We start from the raw sequence: 20,723 nt of genomic DNA on the forward strand, positions 1-20,723 counted from the left end.
GATACCGAACCGACACCTCCGCGAACGGCGAACTCCCAACAGGAGAAGGATGCGAGGCGGTCCGGTCCGGCTCTGTCCGGTGACGTCCGGTATGTCGGTCCTGCGATCCGGTCGGCTCGCCGCCTCACTCACACGTTGAGGTCGCAGCGGTCGAGGAAGGGCTTCAGGCAGCGCTCGTGCTGGTCGGCTCGACCGCGAACAGCTCGCGCTGCGTCAGCTGCGTGTCGGCGTCCGTGTCCAGGTGCAGGAACATCCACTGGGCCATCTTCTTGCAGTCGGACGGGAAGTGAGCTGGAGGCAGAACCGCGGGCTGACGGTGGCGGCGGACAGGACAACGGCGCCCGTCAACACGAGCGCCGCGCTGCGTGGACGTGAACACCCTGCAGTGGCACGTGGCCACGACCACGTGGCCACGTGGGAGGCAGGAGGTCCTATCCCTTGCCTCCGGCAACAACGGAGTCGCAAGAGTCTTCACATGACTCAGCGAGTTCGGTGTCGGCGCAACAAGCTGGGCGTTGCGGGGACACTTCGCGACATCACCTCAGCAAGACTTCGCGCGCCAACGACATGTAGGTCCATCATCAGCATCAATCATCGTCCCATCCGTCTGCCTGTCTGTACGTCTGATTGATGATGCGGCGTTGGCATCATCAGTCGTACAAATCGACGTCATGAATACCGCCCTCCTTCACACAATCGGTATCATGAACATCACCACCCTTCCGATCGTGCCGACTCTATCAAACTAATAGCCGAAAGAAGAACGCAAAGACGGAATGTGCTACTCACTGCTATAGTACTTGTGATGCTTCCTCTTGGGCTTTGCGCCGCCACTGGTGGCCTTGAGAACGACAAACCAGTCTACCAGACGGGAGCCCATCGAGTCCAGTCCTCCTTTGAGCACTCTGCGCCTGTAACAAGCGATCCGCTTCGTTTTTAAATCCCACATTTCCCAGCTTTCCTCAAAATCGTCGACTGGCGAGCAGCATTTGGCTTTTACGAAGACACCGCGGCATTAATCAAGCAAAGCCACAGCATCCGTGCAGGTCATACAGAGTGTGAGCTTCACCGAAAACATTACGACACGCCGCAAGCCAGGGCTGCTGCGAGAAAGCCAACACAGCTGGATACAAAACTCAACGACGGGGAATGGGCCATCGACGGAGCGAGCAAACAACGAGACAGCTTGTTCTTTACGGGCACCAATAAAGGCTGCGAAACTAGTACCACAATGTGCCTGACACGATTGGCTCCCCATCCAGACGGCAGTATTGAGCGCCACACTAATACAAGTCGCCTGAGGCGAAACTACCAAAGACAAAAAAGCAGTCTGCGAGGGCTGCCCCTGCTGACAGGAAGACCACTTTTGTGGAGACAGCGGTGAGGCCCGAGAACGGTTCTTGCAACTGCACGACGTCAATTTCTACCCGTTATCTGGTTTTAACGATTTCTAAGCCATTCTTTTCAGCCTAGACGATCCTCTGCGTCACCTTGTTTCTATCAGGCAATAGAAGGAATAAGCTAACATATGAACACTGGGCCGCAGACCTTGAATGGGATTTGACAAGATATTACAAAACGTCGAGCATTTCACGTGAAAAAAGGCCTTCGTTCTTTCGTTAAAAGAGCTCACATGAAGTGACCCGGTCAAAGGGTATGTTTGGCTTGCTTACCTCGTGCGTTGTTACTGCACGTCGTCTTTAAATACGCACATTCGAGCAGTAGGCGTGCCAACAACGGTGGGGCTGAGCAAAAAGAGAGCTATTCACTCAATAGTTTGGTGCTTGTAGCTTTTGCCAGTGTTCTTGGGATAGTACTTGACGTTGTTGTAGCTCTTCTGGTCCTGCTTGTACTTATCGTACTGGAAACACAGAGTGGAGCTTGGTTCATCCAGAGGCTGGCACCTAATCTACTGAGTGAGTGCTCAAATCACGCGACAAAAATGACAAAAAGCAACAAGAAATAGAGCACGCGAACCTAACATACAGATGGCACCACCTCACCCAGCGATTATGACTCATTAGCGAATGCGCGGCGCACGCGGCTTTCGGCGCGTTTGAAGAAGATATCGGAAGTGAAGAGGACCGGGGACGCGTGTCACTGCTGTGTCAGCGCTGTCACCGACGACTGCTGTGTCATTGCTGCTCCAGGGACGTTACTGGCGATTGTTATGTCAACGCCGCCACTGGCGACTGCTGTGTCAGCGCTGTCACTGGCGACTGCCGTGTCACTGCTGTGTCAGCGACGTCACTGGCGACTGCCGTGTCACTGCTGTGTCAGCGACGTCACTGGCGACTGCTGTGTCAGCGCCGTCACTGGCGACTGCTGTGTCCATGCTGGACGCCTTGAGGCACCTGGGTGCCATCTAAGCGCCACACTTCACACGAGGGCGCCACAGCTGCGCCGACCACCACCACCTGCCCTGCGCGGCGGACACTTCCACCCTTGAGCACCTGGCACCGAGGGGCGCATCGACAAGTGATTGCCTCACTAAAGCTGAGCTCATACAAGATGCATGAGGGAAACAGCACAGGAAACGTCCACTGCGGACTATTCGGCTTCTGCCGCCTCGGCAGCCGGCCAATCCGCGCGCAGTGCCGCGGCAGGGCGGCTAGACCGCGGGCCGGTGCGCCCGAGGAGAGGAGCGGAGAAAATGGGAGGATGGCAGGGCGGCTGGAGCACGGGCCGGTACGACCGAGGAGAGGAGCGCAGAAAATGGGAGGACGCCAGGGCGGCTAGAGCACGGGCCGGTACGACCGAGAGAGGAGCGCAGAAAATGGGAGGATGCCAGGGCGGCTAGAGCACGGGCCGGTACGACCGAGGAGAGGAGCGCAGAAAATGGGAGGATGCCAGGGCGGCTAGAGCACGGGCCGGTACGACCGAGGAGAGGAGCGCAGAAAATGGGAGTATGCCAGGGCGGCTAGAGCACGGGCCGGTACGACCGAGGAGAGGAGCGCAGAAAATGGGAGGACGCCAGGGCGGCTAGAGCACGGGCCGGTACGACCGAGGAGAGGAGCGCAGAAAATGGGAGGATGCCAGGGCGGCTAGAGCACGGGCCGGTACGACCGAGGAGAGGAGCGGAGAAAATGGGAGGATGGCAGGGCGGCTGGAGCACGGGCCGGTACGACCGAGGAGAGGAGGGGAGAAAATGGGAGGATGGGGAAAGGGGGGCGATGTCAACGGTGCTGTCTGAACCTTGAATTGAGCACGAATTAACGCTGAACTGGGCACCTGACACCATGATTTCCGCGACCTGTTCGATCTATTCGTGCGCTGCGATAATTTCTGTACGGCACACATTACAAACGCCGCCTTTTTTAATAACCCGAAAACGACAGGAAGATGCAAAAACCATTGACGTTGTGGATACCTTTCACCGTAAATGATCGCTCATACATCCATAACGCAATGTCATAGCTCAAAGTTAGTTGTCCCGAAATCAGCCAACAACAGGAAGCGATGTGGCACCACTGGTTACGCCGAGGCGACTCCAGCACGGCGCGCGCTGCTGTTAATATAATAACTATGATAACACCAGCTGCCACGCGATATAAGATCCACGGCAGCCGTAATGCCCGCACACGAGCTCCGCCATCCACAAACGAATGCGAACAGACACCGTAGCACGCGATGTCAAATTACGTAACGCCAACCGGTAAAATAAGCTAAGTCAGCAATACCCTGTGGCCCTTCTGGGAGCCGTGTGCAGAGCGTCCCTGCGACAGCGGCGCCCCGGACTCGGCGAGGACCCCCTACTGAGCCCGGCCGGGGTGCGGGAGACGGTGCGATCACTCTCATCAGCCGGACGGGAATCAGCGCCGGAATGCAGCATCATCAGCCACGCAAATGGCTGAAGGCGACGCGGGGCTTCCATTGTCGAGAGGCCGGGCCCGTGCCTGAGGCGTGGGGATGCCTGCGAGACGGCCCCCACGCCGCCCCGAGAGGCCGCTTGTCGACGACGGGTCAGCAGGAACACTCGCGGTCAGGTCCAGAGGCCACGGAGCGGGACACCGAGCTGAAGAAGGTCCAGCAGTAGGCCGCGTGCAGCTACCCACTTCAGAGGCTTCCCTTCAGCCGCTTTCGACCAGCGCAGCCTTCGTGACTGGCTATTGTCGGGCGACTTACCGATTTCCCCCGGAGCAAAATGCTCCGCATCACCGCACGCCGTCACAACACGGGGATTGTCAGAAGCGAGCGGACGCAGCAATCCCAGGAGCGGCGAGTGTCGGCCTTGACAGAGCCCGCCGCACCGGGTCCCAAGCACCCGCCTTACCCGGCTCGGTCCTGTGCGCCGCCCGCTCGCCGCACTGGCGGAAGCGCGGTGGGTAACAGCAAGCAGGGCCAGGATGAAGCCTGACTGGCGTTCCAGCGGAGAACGCGCTCCACGCAGCACGGGTCGAGCACACCTCTCGGGGACAAGCCTTTCGGAGGCGGGGAAACCACGCACAAGCCCCTCCGCACATTCTCTGTGCGTTTCAAAACAGCCCGTTTCACTGGGGAATCTGGTGACTAACACAAAATCCTAGTTACAGTGGACGTTTTACGACGACGCGCCCAGCCAGCGACTACGGGTTCTCCCTCCCACCACACATGCGTTCGTCGTCCAAACAGTGCTGGAGCGGCTGTGTCTCACCTTCTTCTTCAGCCGGGTCTTGGCCAGCTTCTTCTGGTGGCTGCTGGACTCGGGCCGCGCCAGTCGGTCCCGCTGCTTCTGCTTCCGACGCCAGTAGGAGCCGGGCACTGCCGGCGCAGGCGGACATTCAGGCCGGCACTCATACCGCTGCTCAGACGGACACTCAGGACACCCAGACGGCCACTCGGCACCCAAATAACGCTCTGGCGGTTACTCGGACGGCCAGTTGGGGCACCCAAATAACGCTCTGGCGGTCACTCAGACGGCCACTTGGGGCACCCAAATAAAGCTCTGGTGGTCACCCAGATGGGAACTTGGGCACCCCAACGAAGCTTTGACTGACACCCGAACGGGCACCGGCACACAGACGGACGCCCAGACGGGCATTGGCAGACGGCCAGAACGCCCAGACAGACACCCAGACGGACGGACGGGCACTCCAGGTGGCCACTCAGATAGAAACCCAGACCGACATACGGCCCGACTCTCAGATGCACCCAAACATGGGGGATTACAGGCGGAAGTCGGGTATTGATCACGTGAGGCGAGAAAGTACGCTCGACATCTGTGCCGAAAGCGTCCACGAGACCCAACACCCAGCCCACACCGGCGGGCGGTCCTGCCCGACACCCAGATACGGAATCGCGCCAAGTAAACCACGCTAGCCACTGCCAAGGCCGTCGGAGAACATGAACACGTAAGGAAACCTGGCTCATGGAGTCATGGGCCGGTGGCACGGTTGGGCGCGGACACGGCGTGTTTTATCACCGCTCGCTTCGGCAGCGCGTTAACGGAAGACGGGTCTTTAGAGTGATTCCGGCGCCGGCGATAAGCCAGTGCACCATATCCGCCATCAAGGCCAACGCGAAGAGAAAGGAATTAACGGGGCTTCGCGGTCGATTAATGACTCTTTAATGACAAGGTTAACACCCCGTGTCAATACCGTCGAACGGAAAAGCTTAAACGACGCAATTAGTAATGACAAAGCTGTCGGGGAAAAACGCAAAACGGGGTTAATGACGCGTGCCGAAAAATTGAAAATCAACGCTCGCAGTGATTCGAACTTGGCCGAGTTACCAACTGCTGGGCACATACGATAAAGGCAGGAGGATTAAAACGTGTTAACGAAGCGTACTGCCTAAGCTTTGAGAGCATATGGCGATGCACTAGCCTTTAAAGCTAACACCAAGATATTACACATGTCCGTTTTACTCCACAACACAGAATATTTGATTTCAACACAAAAATATTCCTTGGTTCCAATACACATTCCGGGCCATTTACGTCCTTCCATTCACGCCATTCATATCTTTATTTTCATACCGTAATAACTGCAAGGTGCACGACATGACTGTACACAGTGAGGCAGGGAAAGAACACGCTCCGTGTTGGCTGCACCTACCGCGGCACAGACAGAAGCCCCTCGCAGTCGACAGGGGGAAACACGCGGTGTTGACTGCACCTACCGCGGCACAGACAGAAGCCCCTCCGCAGTCGACAGGGAGAAAACACGCGGTGTTGACTGCACCTACCGCGGCACAGACAGAGGCCCTCGCAGTCGACAGGAGAAAGAAGAAACACGCGGTGTTGACTGCACCTACCGCGGCACGGCAGAAGCCCTTGCAGTCGGTGGTGAAGAGGGAGTCGTGGATGCAGGTGTGCTGCTCCATCCGACACAGCGAGCTGTACGTGCGGTTGTCGGTGCCGCAGATGTAGGTCGACACGGTCGGGTGCGTGTAAGGGGCACTCTCGGCACTCTCTGCAACACGGGCGCACGGTGACGGGACGGCAGCGAGTGTGAGTGAAGGGGCACTCTTGGCACTCCCGACCACCCTTTGCAACACGGGGCATGGTGGCAGCACCACGAGTGGGTGAAGGGGCACTCCGGCGCCTCTGCACACGGGGGCACGGTGATCACACGGCAACGAATGGGTGAAGGGGCACTCCGGGCACTACCTGGAACATAGGGCATGGTGATAACACTGTGACAGTTGGGTGAAGTGACACTTCCGATGACATTCCCTGGCACACAGGAGAAGGTGACTACACGACGCCCATAGGGACGAGGGCAGAACGCTGAGCGGGCGGGATTAACGGTGCTTCCTGCAGTATCCGTTCTCAGCGAAAGTGACACGCGCCACTGCGAACCCCCATGAGCACCGGCGGCTACCACGTCATATTAGCACCGAAGGGTCCTAGCGCAACCGAGATTCGACTACAGGCCCCAAGGGCGGGACCGGAAGGCTCAGACCATTCAGCCATCGCGTCTCTGCTGGCTCTCTGTGCGGCACGGAGCACAGACCAGGGTAGGATCCAACAGCGGGGAGTACTCTCCACACCACTTGGGAGGGAATAATAGGTGGCGAGCAAGGCCTCTGCAACGGAATGGTGCAGGCCGCTCGCAGCACGGCAATGGAGTCTCAGGACGCTGTTGAGACAGCGGGGTATACTATCACACAGCAACGCGCCCAAGGTGGCAAGCGGGTCACTTTTCAATGTGGCACTTAAGTATTTAACGGACAATTCGTCTTAGAACCTGCACTTCAGATGATGCCGAGGACCTGGCCACCCACTGATGTTTGGAAGCATTTTGAGACACCCGGCTGTTCCGGACACACCAGGCCTGCGGAACAAGCCGTGTCTTCCCGACCAGACACGGCCGAGACAGCCCTGGGGACAGCGGAACAGACCGTGTCTTGCCGACCGGACACGGCCGAGACAGCTCTGGGGACAGCGGCACAGACCGTGTCTTCCCGACCGGACCCGGCCGAGACAGCTCTGGGGACAGCGGAACAGACCGTGTCTTCCCGACCGGACACGGCCGAGACAGCTCTGGGGACAGCGGAACAGACCGTGTCTTCCCGACCGGACACGACCGAGACAGCCTGGGGACAGACAACGCCATATTTGACGCGGTCCACCCGAGATTGCTGCAGCTTGCAGACAAGGGCGAGGGCCGCAATGTAAATTTGCTAGCCCTAAGTGGCGGCGGGGATCCCGGGGCTGATACGCGCCAGCGGCGGCCGGCCGGGTCACGGGGGCGTCGCGGGGAACAAAGGCGCGTCTCATGGGACGCCAGCGGCGGCCGGCCGGGTCACGGGGCGTCGCGGGGAACAAAGGCGCGTCTCATGGGACGCCAGCGGCCCAGGCGGCGAGACTGTGATGGAGATTCTCCGCCCAGGCGGCGAGACTGTGATGGAGATCTCCGCCCAGGCGGCGAGACTGTGATGGAGATCCTCAGCCCAGGCGGCGAGACTGTGATGAGGAGATTCTCCGCCCAGGCGGCGAGACTGTGATGGAGATTCTCCCGCCCAGGGCGGCGAGACTGTGATGGAGACTCTCCGCCCAGGCGGCGAGACTGTGATGGAGATTCTCCGCCCAGGCGGCGGACTGTGATGGAGATTCCTCCGCCCAGGCGGCGAGACTGTGATGGAAGATTCTCCGCCCAGGCGGCGAGACTGTGATGGAGATTCTCCGCCCAGGCGGCGAGACTGTTCTGAGGAGATCCTTCCGCCAGGCGGCGAGGACTGTTGATTGAGAGATTCTCCCGCCCCAGGCGGGCGATACCGGGAAGGAGATCCTCCGCCCGGCGGCGAGATTTTTTTTTTTTTTCGGGCTTGGAGCTCTCTCCGCCCAGGCGGCCGAGACTGTGATGGAGATCCTTCCGCCCAGGCGGCGAGACCCGTGATGGATGATCCTCCGAACAGCCCCAGCGAGGCCCGCTGACGGAGATCGTCCCTCCAGGCCGTGGGAACCGTTGGTGGAGAGGGCTTCTCTCTAAACGCCCGACTGGTTGAAGACGTTCATTATCAGCAAGAAATGAAGTGACGGCGCCTCGGTACGGATGTTGAGTATTTGTAGGAGTCTGGTAAACCAAAAGCCACGTATACAATAGGCTTGTGTAAATTCCCTTTAAGCTTTTTTAGCCCTGGATTCGGCGTGATATGACCAACACCACTCGATATCATTGGATTTGAGGCCTCTCCATTTGCATCAGATGTACGCGGCCCTCAATAACCCCATCACCCCGTACGCCGATGGAGGACACTTAAGAAAAGCGAGTGTGGCGAATGTGTCGGAATGAGTGTCTTTCAACAGCAAACTGTTATCATTAGGCTGCTTTAAAGAAATTTATTGGGGCGATACAAAGCTTGACGTCCTGCCTCCGGCTACATGGTACATTTGAAACGATGCTCGCTCTTTTGAGCATAAAGCGCATCAATTGGACAATGTTCGGCCAGGTGTCCCTGTCGCCGTGGAGTCGTGATTGATACTTTAACCCGGCTTTCCAGCAGGGATCATAAAAAGGCAGCCACACTCTTCTCGGGATCAAAACTCGGCGTAACGACGCAGCGAGCCCGGCTGTGTCACGACACTCGCCACTACTCCGCTCCAGGTCATCGCGCCCTAACGCCTCATAACGGGCGGTGACCCAGCACCGAGCTGGCGTGACGCCGCCGTGCCGTCCAGCCTGCGGCGGGGGCGCCAGCCGGCGCCGAGGGCTCGTCTCAGGGGCCGGGGCCGCCCGGGCGCCGCAGACGGGCGGCGGCCGGCGGACAGCACCACGTCGCCGCTCGATCCCGCGGTGCGGCATCGCCACTCCAGCGGGCGGCGGCCGGCGGACAGCATCACGCCGCCGCCCGGTCCGCGGTGCGGCATCGCCACTCCAGGCGGGCGGCGGCCGGCGGACAGCACCACGCCGTCGCTCGGTCCGCGGTGCGGCATCGCCACTCCAGACGGACGGCGGCCGGCGCCGCGACACGCCAGCCCGACGCGTGAAGAGACGTGCTCCACACAGCAGCCGACCGTACCGTCACAGTCCAGGGCCCGGGCAGCGCCACGCCACGCGAAAGCAGTCCGGTTCTCTGACTGGGAGGAGATGCGACCGTGCGCTACGGGCCAGAGCTGCGGTGCGGACGGGTCCTGGGGTTGTCGCAGGGGTCCCGGACCTATGGCTGGGATCTGGCCACGGCAAAATCATGAAGGATCTGAGATCCAGCCTTGGGATCTGGACACACGAACGACGCTCGCTTTGGACACCCGTTAACAGCGTCCCAAAACGGATCTGGCGGAACTGGAACTGGAACTGGCAGACCCCCAACGGACTCGTGGTCAGGTTTCGCCGCACTTCTCTGTGCATGACAATAACAGTTTCCGCGAGCATTGTGCGGCGCAAAAACCGGGCGAGGGACATACATCTTATGGACGATTCCAAACATGCCAACTTACTTCACTTTCTGCACCTCCCTCGCCACGTCGGCATCCTCGTCATCATCCTCATCCTTTTCGTCGTCATACTCGTCTTCATCCTCGTCGTACTCGTACTCATCCTCGTCCTCGTCCTCATCCTCGTCCAGGTCGATCTCGTCGTCCTCGTCCTCGTCGTCGTCGATGTCATCCTCTCCCTCGCTGGTGAAGGGCTCAGACTTGATGAGGTGTTCGTCCTCGGCCAGCTGGCGGCTGATGATCCGGTCCCTGAGGACAACAGGAGGACATTGATCAGGGCCCCGACCTCTGCCAGCCGACTGATGGTCCAGTCCCTGAAGACAACGGGGGGGGGGGGGGAGAGGGAGGAGGTGGACGTTCAATGCGGCGCCCGACTTCGGTTTCTCAGACCTCGCCTCCAGCCCACCGCAGGACATCCTCGGAACGCGTCATGGGTCACCTATCTAATACATAATGGTTTCTCTCAATTTTACTAATTTAGTCGTATGCCACAAAAGCTAGGCTTCACGCACCTAGGCCTGACGCTGCTGTAACTCGACAGCTGTTTTGACGAGCGCCACACACCGCACACACACGCTGCCGTCTGTCGGGCACGCGTTCTTTATTCTGAAAAACGGAAAGCGACAAGCGCTGTCGTCAGTCCCTCCACTGACAGACCACGGCGACGGGCTGGTGACCCAGCCCGACGGGTCAGTCCGACAGGGCCAGCCGCTCCCCGTGTGAGCCGAGCACGCGCACCCCCGTCTCGTTCAGGACCACCGCCCACCCTCGCAGCCCAGAGCCGGCCAAGCCCGCGCTGCGCTGCAGGGACGGCGACAGTGCAAAAGCGGCTGTCAGCGGCTGCAACGAGCCAGCGACAGCGGCCTGCATTTCTTTATTTCTCTCCACGCTTCGCCTCGTGGGAGTGAGTGATGCACGCTTCTGGAGGCGGCCAGCCGGCACCCATCTGCTCCAGCCTCGCTGCCGCCCTTCAACGAGGGCTGCTGCACCTGCCGCCGTCGCAGCGGCTCGGCGTAACGCGCTACAGTCACGGCTCGGCGACCCTGTGGTGAGTCCGTGCGGCGGCATAGTTCTCCAACAACGATATACGTCGATCCTCACACTAGGAATCCGTTTCGGTCATGAATGGAGCTTTCCACGGTGAAGGCGGAACAGTCACAGTCTCACAGTTACAGTGACACGCGGGTCTGGTTGCCTATGAGGGCAGGGGGGGGGGGGCATGGGTATGCATGGTCACCAGGGGCGTCCCAGCGGAGGCGTGCCTACCCGCGCCACAGCGGCGTAATCGGGTAATGGCCGAGCTCCCGGTCTTGTGACACCAAACAGCCTGGTCCATTAGCAGCCTCAGGCCGGCCGACTGGCAGTGTCCCAAGCCGGCTGCGACGTCACGAGTCTGCCGGCCCGTTCGCGGCATGGTGACGGCGCAGTGGGAGCGCCAGCCGGCCTTCTGACGTGCTGAGCCGCATTTTGCCGGCACACTGACGGCCATTTTCCCACGTCCAGCCGTTTCATTTTATTCTGTGTTCATTTCGCGATTCGCTTCGTAACGCGGCAACTAATAGGGTTTCTAAGCTTGGTCAGCGGTCACGCTAGCCACTTTAGCCGTCTTCAGGCGAAATGACCCCTTTCCCGGGGTCGTTTGCGAAAACCGTTGCCATTTCATCCGTCGCTCGCCGTCGACGCCCGCGTCCACGACGCCCGCGTCAACGGCGGCGCGCCAGACGGGCTGCGACAAGAGTGGCGCAGCGGCTCGCGAGGCGACGCCGTGACACGGCAGCGTTTAGTGGCCGCCCGCACCCGCCGTCGCGTCGTGGCTTGGCCACTGTAGAACGGAACCCTGCACGAAATTTAACGGTGCGATCATGGTACGGCAGTGTTTTACGGCCGCCATCGCCCCAAAGTGCCGGTCAAATGTACTTGGCAAAGCCATAGAAGGCACCGTTAGGCGCAGGGTGTCCAACCCAAGCCGTGATACTGGGGAGCGTTTGCGTCGTTCCACAGCTCCGCTTCGCAGGCAGCGGTTCAGCCGGATTTAGAAGGCGGAGAATTGGTGTGATGCACAGGCGGCTGACAGTGGGAAGCGAGTCATTCTGAACCAGACAGAGACGCAGAATTCGCACAGAGCAGTGAACCATTCACACCTATCAGGACGTCACAGAGGTCACAGAGCCATACCGACCCACGGAGGGACCGCAGAGCACAGAGAGGAGGTGTTCTGACGCTCAGAGCGCTCACAGCAGGCCGCACCTGAATACCGAGGCGAAAACAGGACGGATGACGATGTCGTGATTGCATAGCCACCAATCGGCCTCGAACACAGCTGGTGACGTCATATGTGCCCAAAGTCCCCTTCTCCGATCACACGAGCTGAATGTCCCAGGGTAGCCGATCCTTCGCGTCGACTTCCAAATGTCGTCAGAACTCCTTTATCTCCCCCCCCCCCCCCCCCCCCCCCCCCCCCCTCATCAACATCTTCCACGGAGGCACACAAACAGAATATCGGCATTAGCCGGAAGCCGGCGGATTCGGTCCGAATGGCCGCCGCCCTCAGCCGTGGCGCCGATCACTGATTTATCGAGAGAAATGGCACCGCCTGGGCCACTTTGCATGCAGCGAAACACAGGGGAAATCCGCAGGAAAGACGTGGATCTCCGACTAAATCGTCAACACCTCCCGGCTCGCTCTTCCCCACACGCGGAAGCGTCGGAAGGTGGCCGCACGTTCGGCACGACGGCATAGTTTGAGAGAGCCGAGTAGACGCGAACAAATGGTGCGCAGGCCTCGGTTCGGGGCGCGCCACTGCCGAGTCAGTCCGCGATTGTCGCCAGGCGCCGGTCGTGGAGGAGCCGCCGGGCTGAACCGGTACGCTCGCCGCCAGGGGCAGCCGTGTCTCCTGTCTGTCAGAGAGGTAACCATGCATAGCTTCATGCGTGCGTCACACAGGCGTTCCGTCAGGCGTGTGTCCAATAGGCGTCCTGTCGTCGCTGTCAGCCTGTCGTGACCGCCCGGTATGACCGCCTGTCACAGACGCGCTGCTGTCACCGCTCACGGCCGTCCAGTTGGGTGAGAGGCAGAATTCGGTTGCTTCCAACGGCCATTCGGAGCCCGCAGCCCACGCCGGCACGTGGTGAGAGGTGAGCCAGAGTGAGCCCTGAGCTGTGAGCTGTGAGCTGTGAGCTGTGAGCTCTGAGCTGTGAGCTGTGAGCTGTGAGCTGTGAGCTCTGAGCTCGGGCGGAACACGGCCCGGTGCGAGCTGAGCGGTGTGCCGGAGAGACCTCTGAGCTCTGAACTCCCAGTCCAGACGGCTCGCTCGCGAGCTGGGTAGTGCGCTGGAAGGACCTCTCAGCTCCGAACTCCAGGTCCAGACTACTTGCGAGCCACCTGATGCGCCGGAGCGAGCTCCGAGCCTGCCCGACCAGGGAACGGCCGCCGGCTGCGTCCCTCCGGCACCGTCACATCCCAGTCGGCAGCCGCGCCTAATGAAGCGCCCACGCGCGCCCGGCCGCTTCAGGAGCGGGACAGGCGAACAACGGGCTGCCCTAACGCGCCGCTCAGACTCCAGCTATTCCAGCTGAAATCGGATGGCGGCAGTAGCTACAGCGCGGCATTCAAAGCGATGCCACTTTTGCAGCGCCGCTCGCCGATGCAAATGGAAATGTCTTCCCAAATCAAGACCGCTAGAGCGGCGAACACTCCGTTTTCAGCGGCGTGGTTTTAACACGGGAGCGGCCAAACTTCTGCATAATGGAGCAGCCGGCGAAACACCGGCGAAATTACCAAATGCGGAGCGTTTTGCCTGTTTGCATGCTCGTGGCGCATCACAAGCCGTAAAGCTCTGCGATGTGCAATGGTGTGCAAGATCTGCAACACGAGAGCAACGCCAGACCATGACCAGACCAGATCAGACCAGACCAGACCAAGATCGGACCATACCAGACCAGAACAAACTAGACCAGACCATACCTGACGATTACCAGACCAGACCAGACTAGACCATACCAGACGAGACCATCACCAGACGAGACGAGACCAGACCAGACCAGACGACACCAGACCATGTCCGGGGCTCCCAAGCGCCCCGAGCAAGAGCTTGCGTGACGAAGTGATGCCAGCAAACGTCCTTGGCAGCACACAACATGACACGCTACCGACCGACCGCGGCGCATCACCGGCGCATGCCGTGGAGAGGCGCCACACTGGCAGCGGGCTTCGTCGGCCTGACGATCGTCAAGAATGTTCAACAAAACATTCGGAAAGGCTTAAAATGATAGGAAGAGCTCCGATGGTTGGCCGATTACAGGGTTTATGGGAACCGACATATCATTCGACAATGCCGGTGCATCAGATGCCCCCCGCGCCCAGAAACGGCCAGCTTCCAAGTTTATAGCTAGCGAGAAGAGTTATCGCGCTATTTACGAGGTCGGTATCCACCAGGCCAGCGCCCAGCCGTGGTTGACCCGTGCCCCGCGGCGGGCCGGGGTCGCACCGATCACGTCCGAGATACCCTGGCCAGCGGACGTCACGTCCCGCCCGATATTATCACCCCTGGACAGGGGTGACATTTTCACTTCCAGACAACGGACAAACTCGCGCACCCAGTACGCTAGCGTTCTGTCGTTCTGCCCTCTGCTGCGGTGGAAAGGTCGTGGCCTCGAGCGGTGAGAATCTCGCGGCATCCACAGATGGATCGGTGTGTCCTCCGACCTCGAAATTGCAACGGACCCAGGGTGTAGTTTACCCTTTAGTTAAGGGCTCCCTTCATCATGGCTTGAGACCCCCCCCACCACCATCACAACATGGGCTTCCCCAACTTTGTGAAGAAAGTCGGAACGAATAGTGAGAAAGGTGAAAGTAGTAGACTCTGGGCCGTCTGTTAAAAAAAACCAATTTGTGAGCTTTTTAGGGAGTCTGTTTCATCATTGTTCATTGCTTTACCTTCCCCCGCAACTCATTTTGTGAAACAACGCCCCTGACCGTACCTGACGTGCTGCCAACGTGTAGCCAGCCCACGCTCCCAGTCACGCAATGCTGCAGGCGGTGAAACAGCGGGGCAACGTTAAGGTGCAGCCAGCAGGGGAACGGATGATCGGAGGTTTCCATCGGGCTGGGTGGAGAGCGGCCACCACACGAGTCCCCCCCCCCTCCGCTCCCTCCCTGCCACAGCTGGCGGTGATGGCCAGAGTCCTGGCCGCCCTAACGGGACGCCCGACTATGGACTTGGCTACGGGCTTGAACTAACGGGGCACACAACGGGTCTGGTCTGACCATGGTCTGGCGTTGCTCTTGTGTTGCAGACCTTGCATACCATAACGCTGTCTGATCGCCGAGACTGTGTGTCTGCGGAGCCGGATGTCTACAGCGGCTGGGCGCGTCACCTCGACGGCCCCGAACAATAACCTTGCGCGTCAGGTCAAAGGCAGACCAGACGTCGTCAAAGACACGAAGTCAGGTCAAAGGCAGACCAGATGTCGTCAGAGGCACGACGTCAGGTCAAAGGCACATCAGACGTCATCAAAGACACGACGTCAGGTCAAAGGCAGACCAGACGTCCTCAAAGGCACATCAGGTCAAAGGCAGACCAGACGTCGTCAAAGGCACATCAGGTCAAATGCAGACCAGACGTCGTCAGAGGCACGACGTCAGGTCAAAGGCAGACCGGACGTCATCAGAGGCACGACGTCAGGGCCGAGGCAGACCAGAAGCCACCAGTGGCACGTACCACAGCTCCGCATCCGTGCTGCGCGGCAGCCGTCACTGCTCAGCCTCCGAACGGCAAGCGAGCGGCGCGACGCCCTCTGTTGGCCGTGCCGAAGCGTGGCGTCGGGCGCGAGCGCCGGTGCCGGTCGGCTCGGTTAGCGACGGCCAGCCGGGCCGCCCGGTCTGCTCAGGGCCAGCCGGTCAGCCGGCGCGGCCCGCCCGTCCGAGGGGGGAGCGGCCGCCGGTCCGAGGGAGGAGGCGGCCGCCGGTCCGAGGGACAAGCGCTCCCGTCCGGGGGAGGCGGCCGCCCGTCCGAGGGAGGAGGCGGCCGCTGGTCCGAGGGACGAGGCGCTCCCGTCCGGGGGAGGCGGCCGCCCGTCCGAGGGAGGAGGCGGCCGCCGGTCCGAGGGACGAGGCGCTCCCGTCCGAGGGAGGAAGCGGCCGCTGGTCCGGTGGAGGAGGCGCTCCTGTCCGAATGAGGAGGCGGTCGCCGGTCCGAGGGAGGAGGCGCTCCCGTCCGAGGGAGGAGGCGCTCCCGCCCGGGGGAGGAGCGCTCCCGTCCGAGGGAGGAGGCGGCCGCCCGTCCGAGGGAGGAGGCGGCCGCCGGTCCGAGGGAGGACGCGCTCCCGTCCAAGGGAGGTGGCGGCCGCCGGTCTGAGGAGGACGCGCGCTCCCGTTCGGGGGAGAGGCGCCGCCGTCCGAGGGAGGAGACGCTCCCGTTCGAGGGAGGAGGCGCCGCCGTCCGAGGGAGGAGACGCTCCCGTTCGAGGGAGGAGGCGCGCCGTCCGAGGGAGGAGACGCTCCCGTTCGAGGGAGGAGGCGCCGCCGTCCGAGGGAGGAGACGCTCCCGTTCGAGGGAGGAGGCGCCGCCGTCCGAGGAGGAGACGCTCCCGTTCGAGGGAGGAGGCCGCCCGTCCGAGGAGAGACGCTCCGTTCGGGGGAGGAGGCGCCGCCGTCCGAGGGAGGAGACGCTCCCGTTCGAGGGAGGAGGCGCCCCGTCCGAGGGAGGAGACGCTCCCGTTCGAGGGAGGAGGCGCCGCCGTCCGAGGGAGGAGCGCTCCCGTTCGAGGGAGGAGGCGCCGCCGTCCGAGGGAGGAACGCTCCCGTTCGAGGAGGAGGGCGCCGCCGTCCGAGGGAGGAGACGCTCCCGTTCGAGGGAGGAGGCGCCGCCGTCCGAGGGAGGAGACGCTCCCGTTCGAGGGGAGGGCGCCGCCGTCCGAGGGAGGAGACGCTCCCGTTCGAGGGAGGAGGCGCCGCCGTCCGAGGGAGGACGCGCTCCCGTTCGGGGGAGGAGGCGCCGCCGCCGTCCGAGGGAGGAGAGCTCCCGTTCGAGGGAGGAGGCGCCGCCGTCCGAGGGAGGAGACGCTCCCGTTCGAGGGAGGAGGCGCCGCGTCCGAGGGAGGAGACGCTCCCGTTCGAGGGAGGCGCCGCCGTCCGAGGGAGGAGACGCTCCCGTTCGGGGGAGGAGGCGCCGCCCGTACCGAGGGAGGAGACGCTCCCGTTCGAGGAGGAGGCGCCGCCGTCCGAGGGAGGAGACGCTCCCGTTCGAGGGAGAGGCGCCGCCGTCCGAGGAGAGGAGACGCTCCCGTTCGAGGGAGGAGCGCCGCCGTCCGAGGGAGGGACCTCCCGTTCGAGGGAGGAGGCGCCGCCGTTCGAGGGAGGAGACGCTCCCGTTCGAGGGAGGAGGCGCCGCCGTCCGAGGGGAGGAGACGCTCCCGTTCGAGGGAGGAGGCCCGCCGTCCGAGGGAGGAGACGCTCCCGTTCGAGGGAGGAGGCGCCGCCGTTCGAGGGAGGAGACGCTCCGTTCGAGGGAGGAGCGCCGCCGTCCGAGGGAGGAGACGCTCCCGTTCGAGGGAGGAGGCGCCGCCGTCCGAGGGAGGAACGCTCCCGTTCGAGGGAGGAGGCGCGCCGTCCGAGGGAGGAGACGCTCCCGTTCGAGGGAGGAGGCGCCGCCGTCCGAGGGAGGAGACGCTCCCGTTCGAGGAGGAGGCGCCGCCGTCCGAGGGAGGAGACGCTCCCGTTCGAGGGAGGAGGCGCGCCGTCCCGGGAGGAGACGCTCCCGTTCGAGGGAGGGGCGCCGCCGTCCGAGGGAGGAGACGCTCCCGTTCGAGGGAGGAGGCGCCGCCGTCCGAGGAGGAGACGCTCCCGTTCGAGGGAGGAGGCGCCGCCGTCCGAGGGAGGAGACGCTCCGTTCGAGGGAGGAGGCGCCGCCGTCCGAGGGAGGAGACGCTCCGTTCGAGGGGAGGCGCCGCCGTCCGAGGGAGGAGACGCTCCCGTTGAGGGAGGAGCGCCGCCGTCCGAGGGCGGCCGCCGCTGCCGTCGCCGCTGCAGCCCGGCCGCGTGGGCCAGCAGGGCCCAGCTGGGTGGCGCGGGGGCGGATAGTGAGGAGCGGGAGAGGGAGGGCGGATAGTGAGCGGAGAGGGAGGGCGGACAGCGGGCGGCAGCCCGCCGCGCCGGCCAGCACACTGCGGCGGCCCGCGGCAGTTTAGTTGCGCCAGCTATTCGCAGCTCTAGCTCCGCTTCTTCCGGTTCCTCCTTCATTTGGGAGAGCCTGAGTACGCGCCTGCAGGCGGAGACGCGCCGGGCCTCACCCACAACCGAGACCACTTGTCTCAGCCTGGCCAGTCATTCTTGAGGCTCTCAAACAATTAGGGAGGCAAGCACCAGACTGACCGATAATTATTACAATTAATATCGCTATCATGTCTCCACGCTGCTGCAACGGCACCACCCGGTGTCATCATCAGACGGAACTAGTGCTGAGGCTTCACTAGAGTATATTTTAGAAAAATATCCCGCAAAGGTAGCACACTCTTTAAGACAAGTCAAGATAGCACTAATTTTGCACTAATTAGCACTAATTTTGCAGACCAGCTCACTCAGACGACTACGCAACGTTCCGGAAGTGAACTGGTTCAAGATAGCTGCGGGCGGGGGAGGGGGCGGTCAGGGGCACCCTGAGATTCGTTGCACGCCCACGGCGTCTGCAGCCGCATGTGGCATACCGTCATGACTGCTGCTCAACAAAGACGGCGACCTGCGCTAAAACGCGTGACTCTGACTCTGACTCTCTGACGTGACCCTGACTCTCTGACGTGACTCTGATGAATGATGGCCGGAGGGAATCCCGTAATGGCGTGGATAGCAAGCATAACTACAGCCAGGTGTACACGGCCAATGGCTGCACCTGCAGCGAACATGGCTCCGGACACCTGAGACCGACACCTACGGGCCCGATATCATCCACAACCGTCACCTCTCCCCCTCCCCTCCCCTCCCCTCCCCCGGGGCCGCGCTCTGGACACTGCGCGGCACCTGGTCTGAAGCGGGCGGCCACGCCGAGCAGTCACCGCCCAGCGAGCAGCCTTGCGCGAAGCCGGGCCCGCCGGCCGGCGTCGGCTGGCCAATTGTGGCCCGTCACGGTCTGCTCCCGCCAGATTTGTGGCCCACTGGATATGGCCGGCGGCCGGATTTGTGGGCCGCTGGCCCGACACGAGACACGTGGTATCCGTGACCGGCTGCATTGTGATGCGGCCGTTGGATTTATATCGCTCGCGTTCCGGAGCCTCAGCATTTCAGCTTCCAGCTTCAAATCCGCTCAATATGAGGCGTGGAAGAGAACAAACACGGTATCCAATGCGCCACTACAAAGGACATCACACGAATTGCAGCCACAGCTTTCATCTGCGCGACAAACAATCCGGTCACGCGAGCCTGTAAGCCCTGTAAACGCAGTCCAAGCCCACCGTGCGATGTCCAAACCGAATCCAGCAGAAACCGTACAACTCTCCTGTAAGCGCAGTCCAAGTCCACTGGCAACTGCCACTGGCAGGCAACTGATTGTGTCGGCAACGGCAACGGGAGAACGAACGTTCGAATTATCCAATGGAAATAGGTTGCACGTGTATCGTGGCGAGCACAGGACAGTTCATGATAGATCGAGGGATGGGCTCTCACTCGAGGGTGCGTGAGGGAGAGACGGGCCGCGAAGGACGAGCCGGCGGGACGCCGGGACTGGCCGCCTCCGAGGGTCACCCTTGCTGGGATGACGAGACCCCCCCGTCGACCGGTGCCGGTCACCCATCACCCCTGCTAGGATGACGAGACCCGCTCGTCGACCGACGCCGCGCCCCCGCTCTGGCGACTCGCCAGCGGCGCTGCGGCTGCCCGAGGCTCCCCTCCCCACACGCCGGCAACGGAAAAGATCATCTCCACAACACGGTATCCGGATCTGGTGGCCGCCCAGTTCTGCCCTCTTGTGCCCAGTTCTCAGCCTAAAGTTCTCAGGCTGAAGCTCTCAAGCTGAAGTTCTCAAGCTGAAGATCACGGGGATTCTGCACTGGCGTTACCATACAGAATGGGATGTCCGATTAAAAAGCTCTGTTGGCTAGTGTCCGGGATGCGGGGTGTCTTCATCGTCCGATCCGATCCGATCCGATCACATCCGATCCGCTCCTCTCGGCAGTGATCTGCCTCTTCCGCCAGCCGTGGGCGCCGTCGGCCCAGCGCTAGTGGCGAGGCCGCGGCTGCATACCAAAACAGATCACGGGCAGCTGAGCTCCCCTCCATCCCAAGTGCACGGGCCGGGCGGCACGAGCCTGTCCGCTCCAATACACCGCGCCTCTCGAGCATCTGCAAGCCAGCTCAGTCCGGCGCACTGATGCGTTCCGGGAACAGGACGGCCGAGCCGTCGCGGGCCACGGCCGCGGTTCCGAGTTCCACGGCCGCTCGGCGGCGCACGAGGGAGAGGTGGCGCCCGAAGTTGGTACCGAGTGAATCCCGCGTGGCTCGGCGTCCCGCTCCGGCTCGGTGCGTTCCGGCCGGAGCGATCCATCACACCCAGCGCGGTCGTGGCGACCACGGCTGGACAGGACGCGCTCTGCCCGGGACGCGTTCTGCCTCTGACAGGACAGGACGCGCTCTGCCTCTGACAGCACAGGACGCGGTCTGCCCGGGACAGGGCAGGACACGCTCTGCCTCCGACAGGACAGGACGCGCTCAGCCCGGGACGGGACAGGACGCGTTCTGCCCGGGACAGGGCAGGACACGCCCTGCCTCCAACAGGACAGGACGCGCTCTGTCCGGGACAGGGCAGGACACGATCGGGACGAGCGGGTGGGCGGTGCCGCGCCGGCTCGCAGTGGCCGCCGGCTGGAGGGCCGGCGCC

The 20,723-nt window shown here is 62.1% G+C and overlaps 1 protein-coding gene across 1 annotated transcript; it reads left to right on the top strand.

The window, feature by feature from the left end:
• Window positions 1-14,655: 14,655 nt before the first annotated feature.
• On the top strand, window positions 14,656-17,619 carry LOC119093550 (U4/U6.U5 small nuclear ribonucleoprotein 27 kDa protein-like; the record flags this gene model as incomplete). Its single annotated transcript, XM_037216516.1, has 3 exons — window positions 14,656-14,682; window positions 17,192-17,287; window positions 17,572-17,619. Coding segments are annotated over exons 1-3 (171 nt in total), but the record flags the coding sequence as incomplete, so codon positions are not given.
• Between the last annotated feature and the right edge of the window lie 3,104 nt (window positions 17,620-20,723).

Source organism: Pollicipes pollicipes, unplaced genomic scaffold (genome assembly GCF_011947565.3).
Source record: "Pollicipes pollicipes isolate AB1234 unplaced genomic scaffold, Ppol_2.1 Scaffold_1600;HRSCAF=1878_pilon_pilon_pilon, whole genome shotgun sequence".
NCBI classification, from domain to species: domain Eukaryota; kingdom Metazoa; phylum Arthropoda; class Thecostraca; order Pollicipedomorpha; family Pollicipedidae; genus Pollicipes; species Pollicipes pollicipes.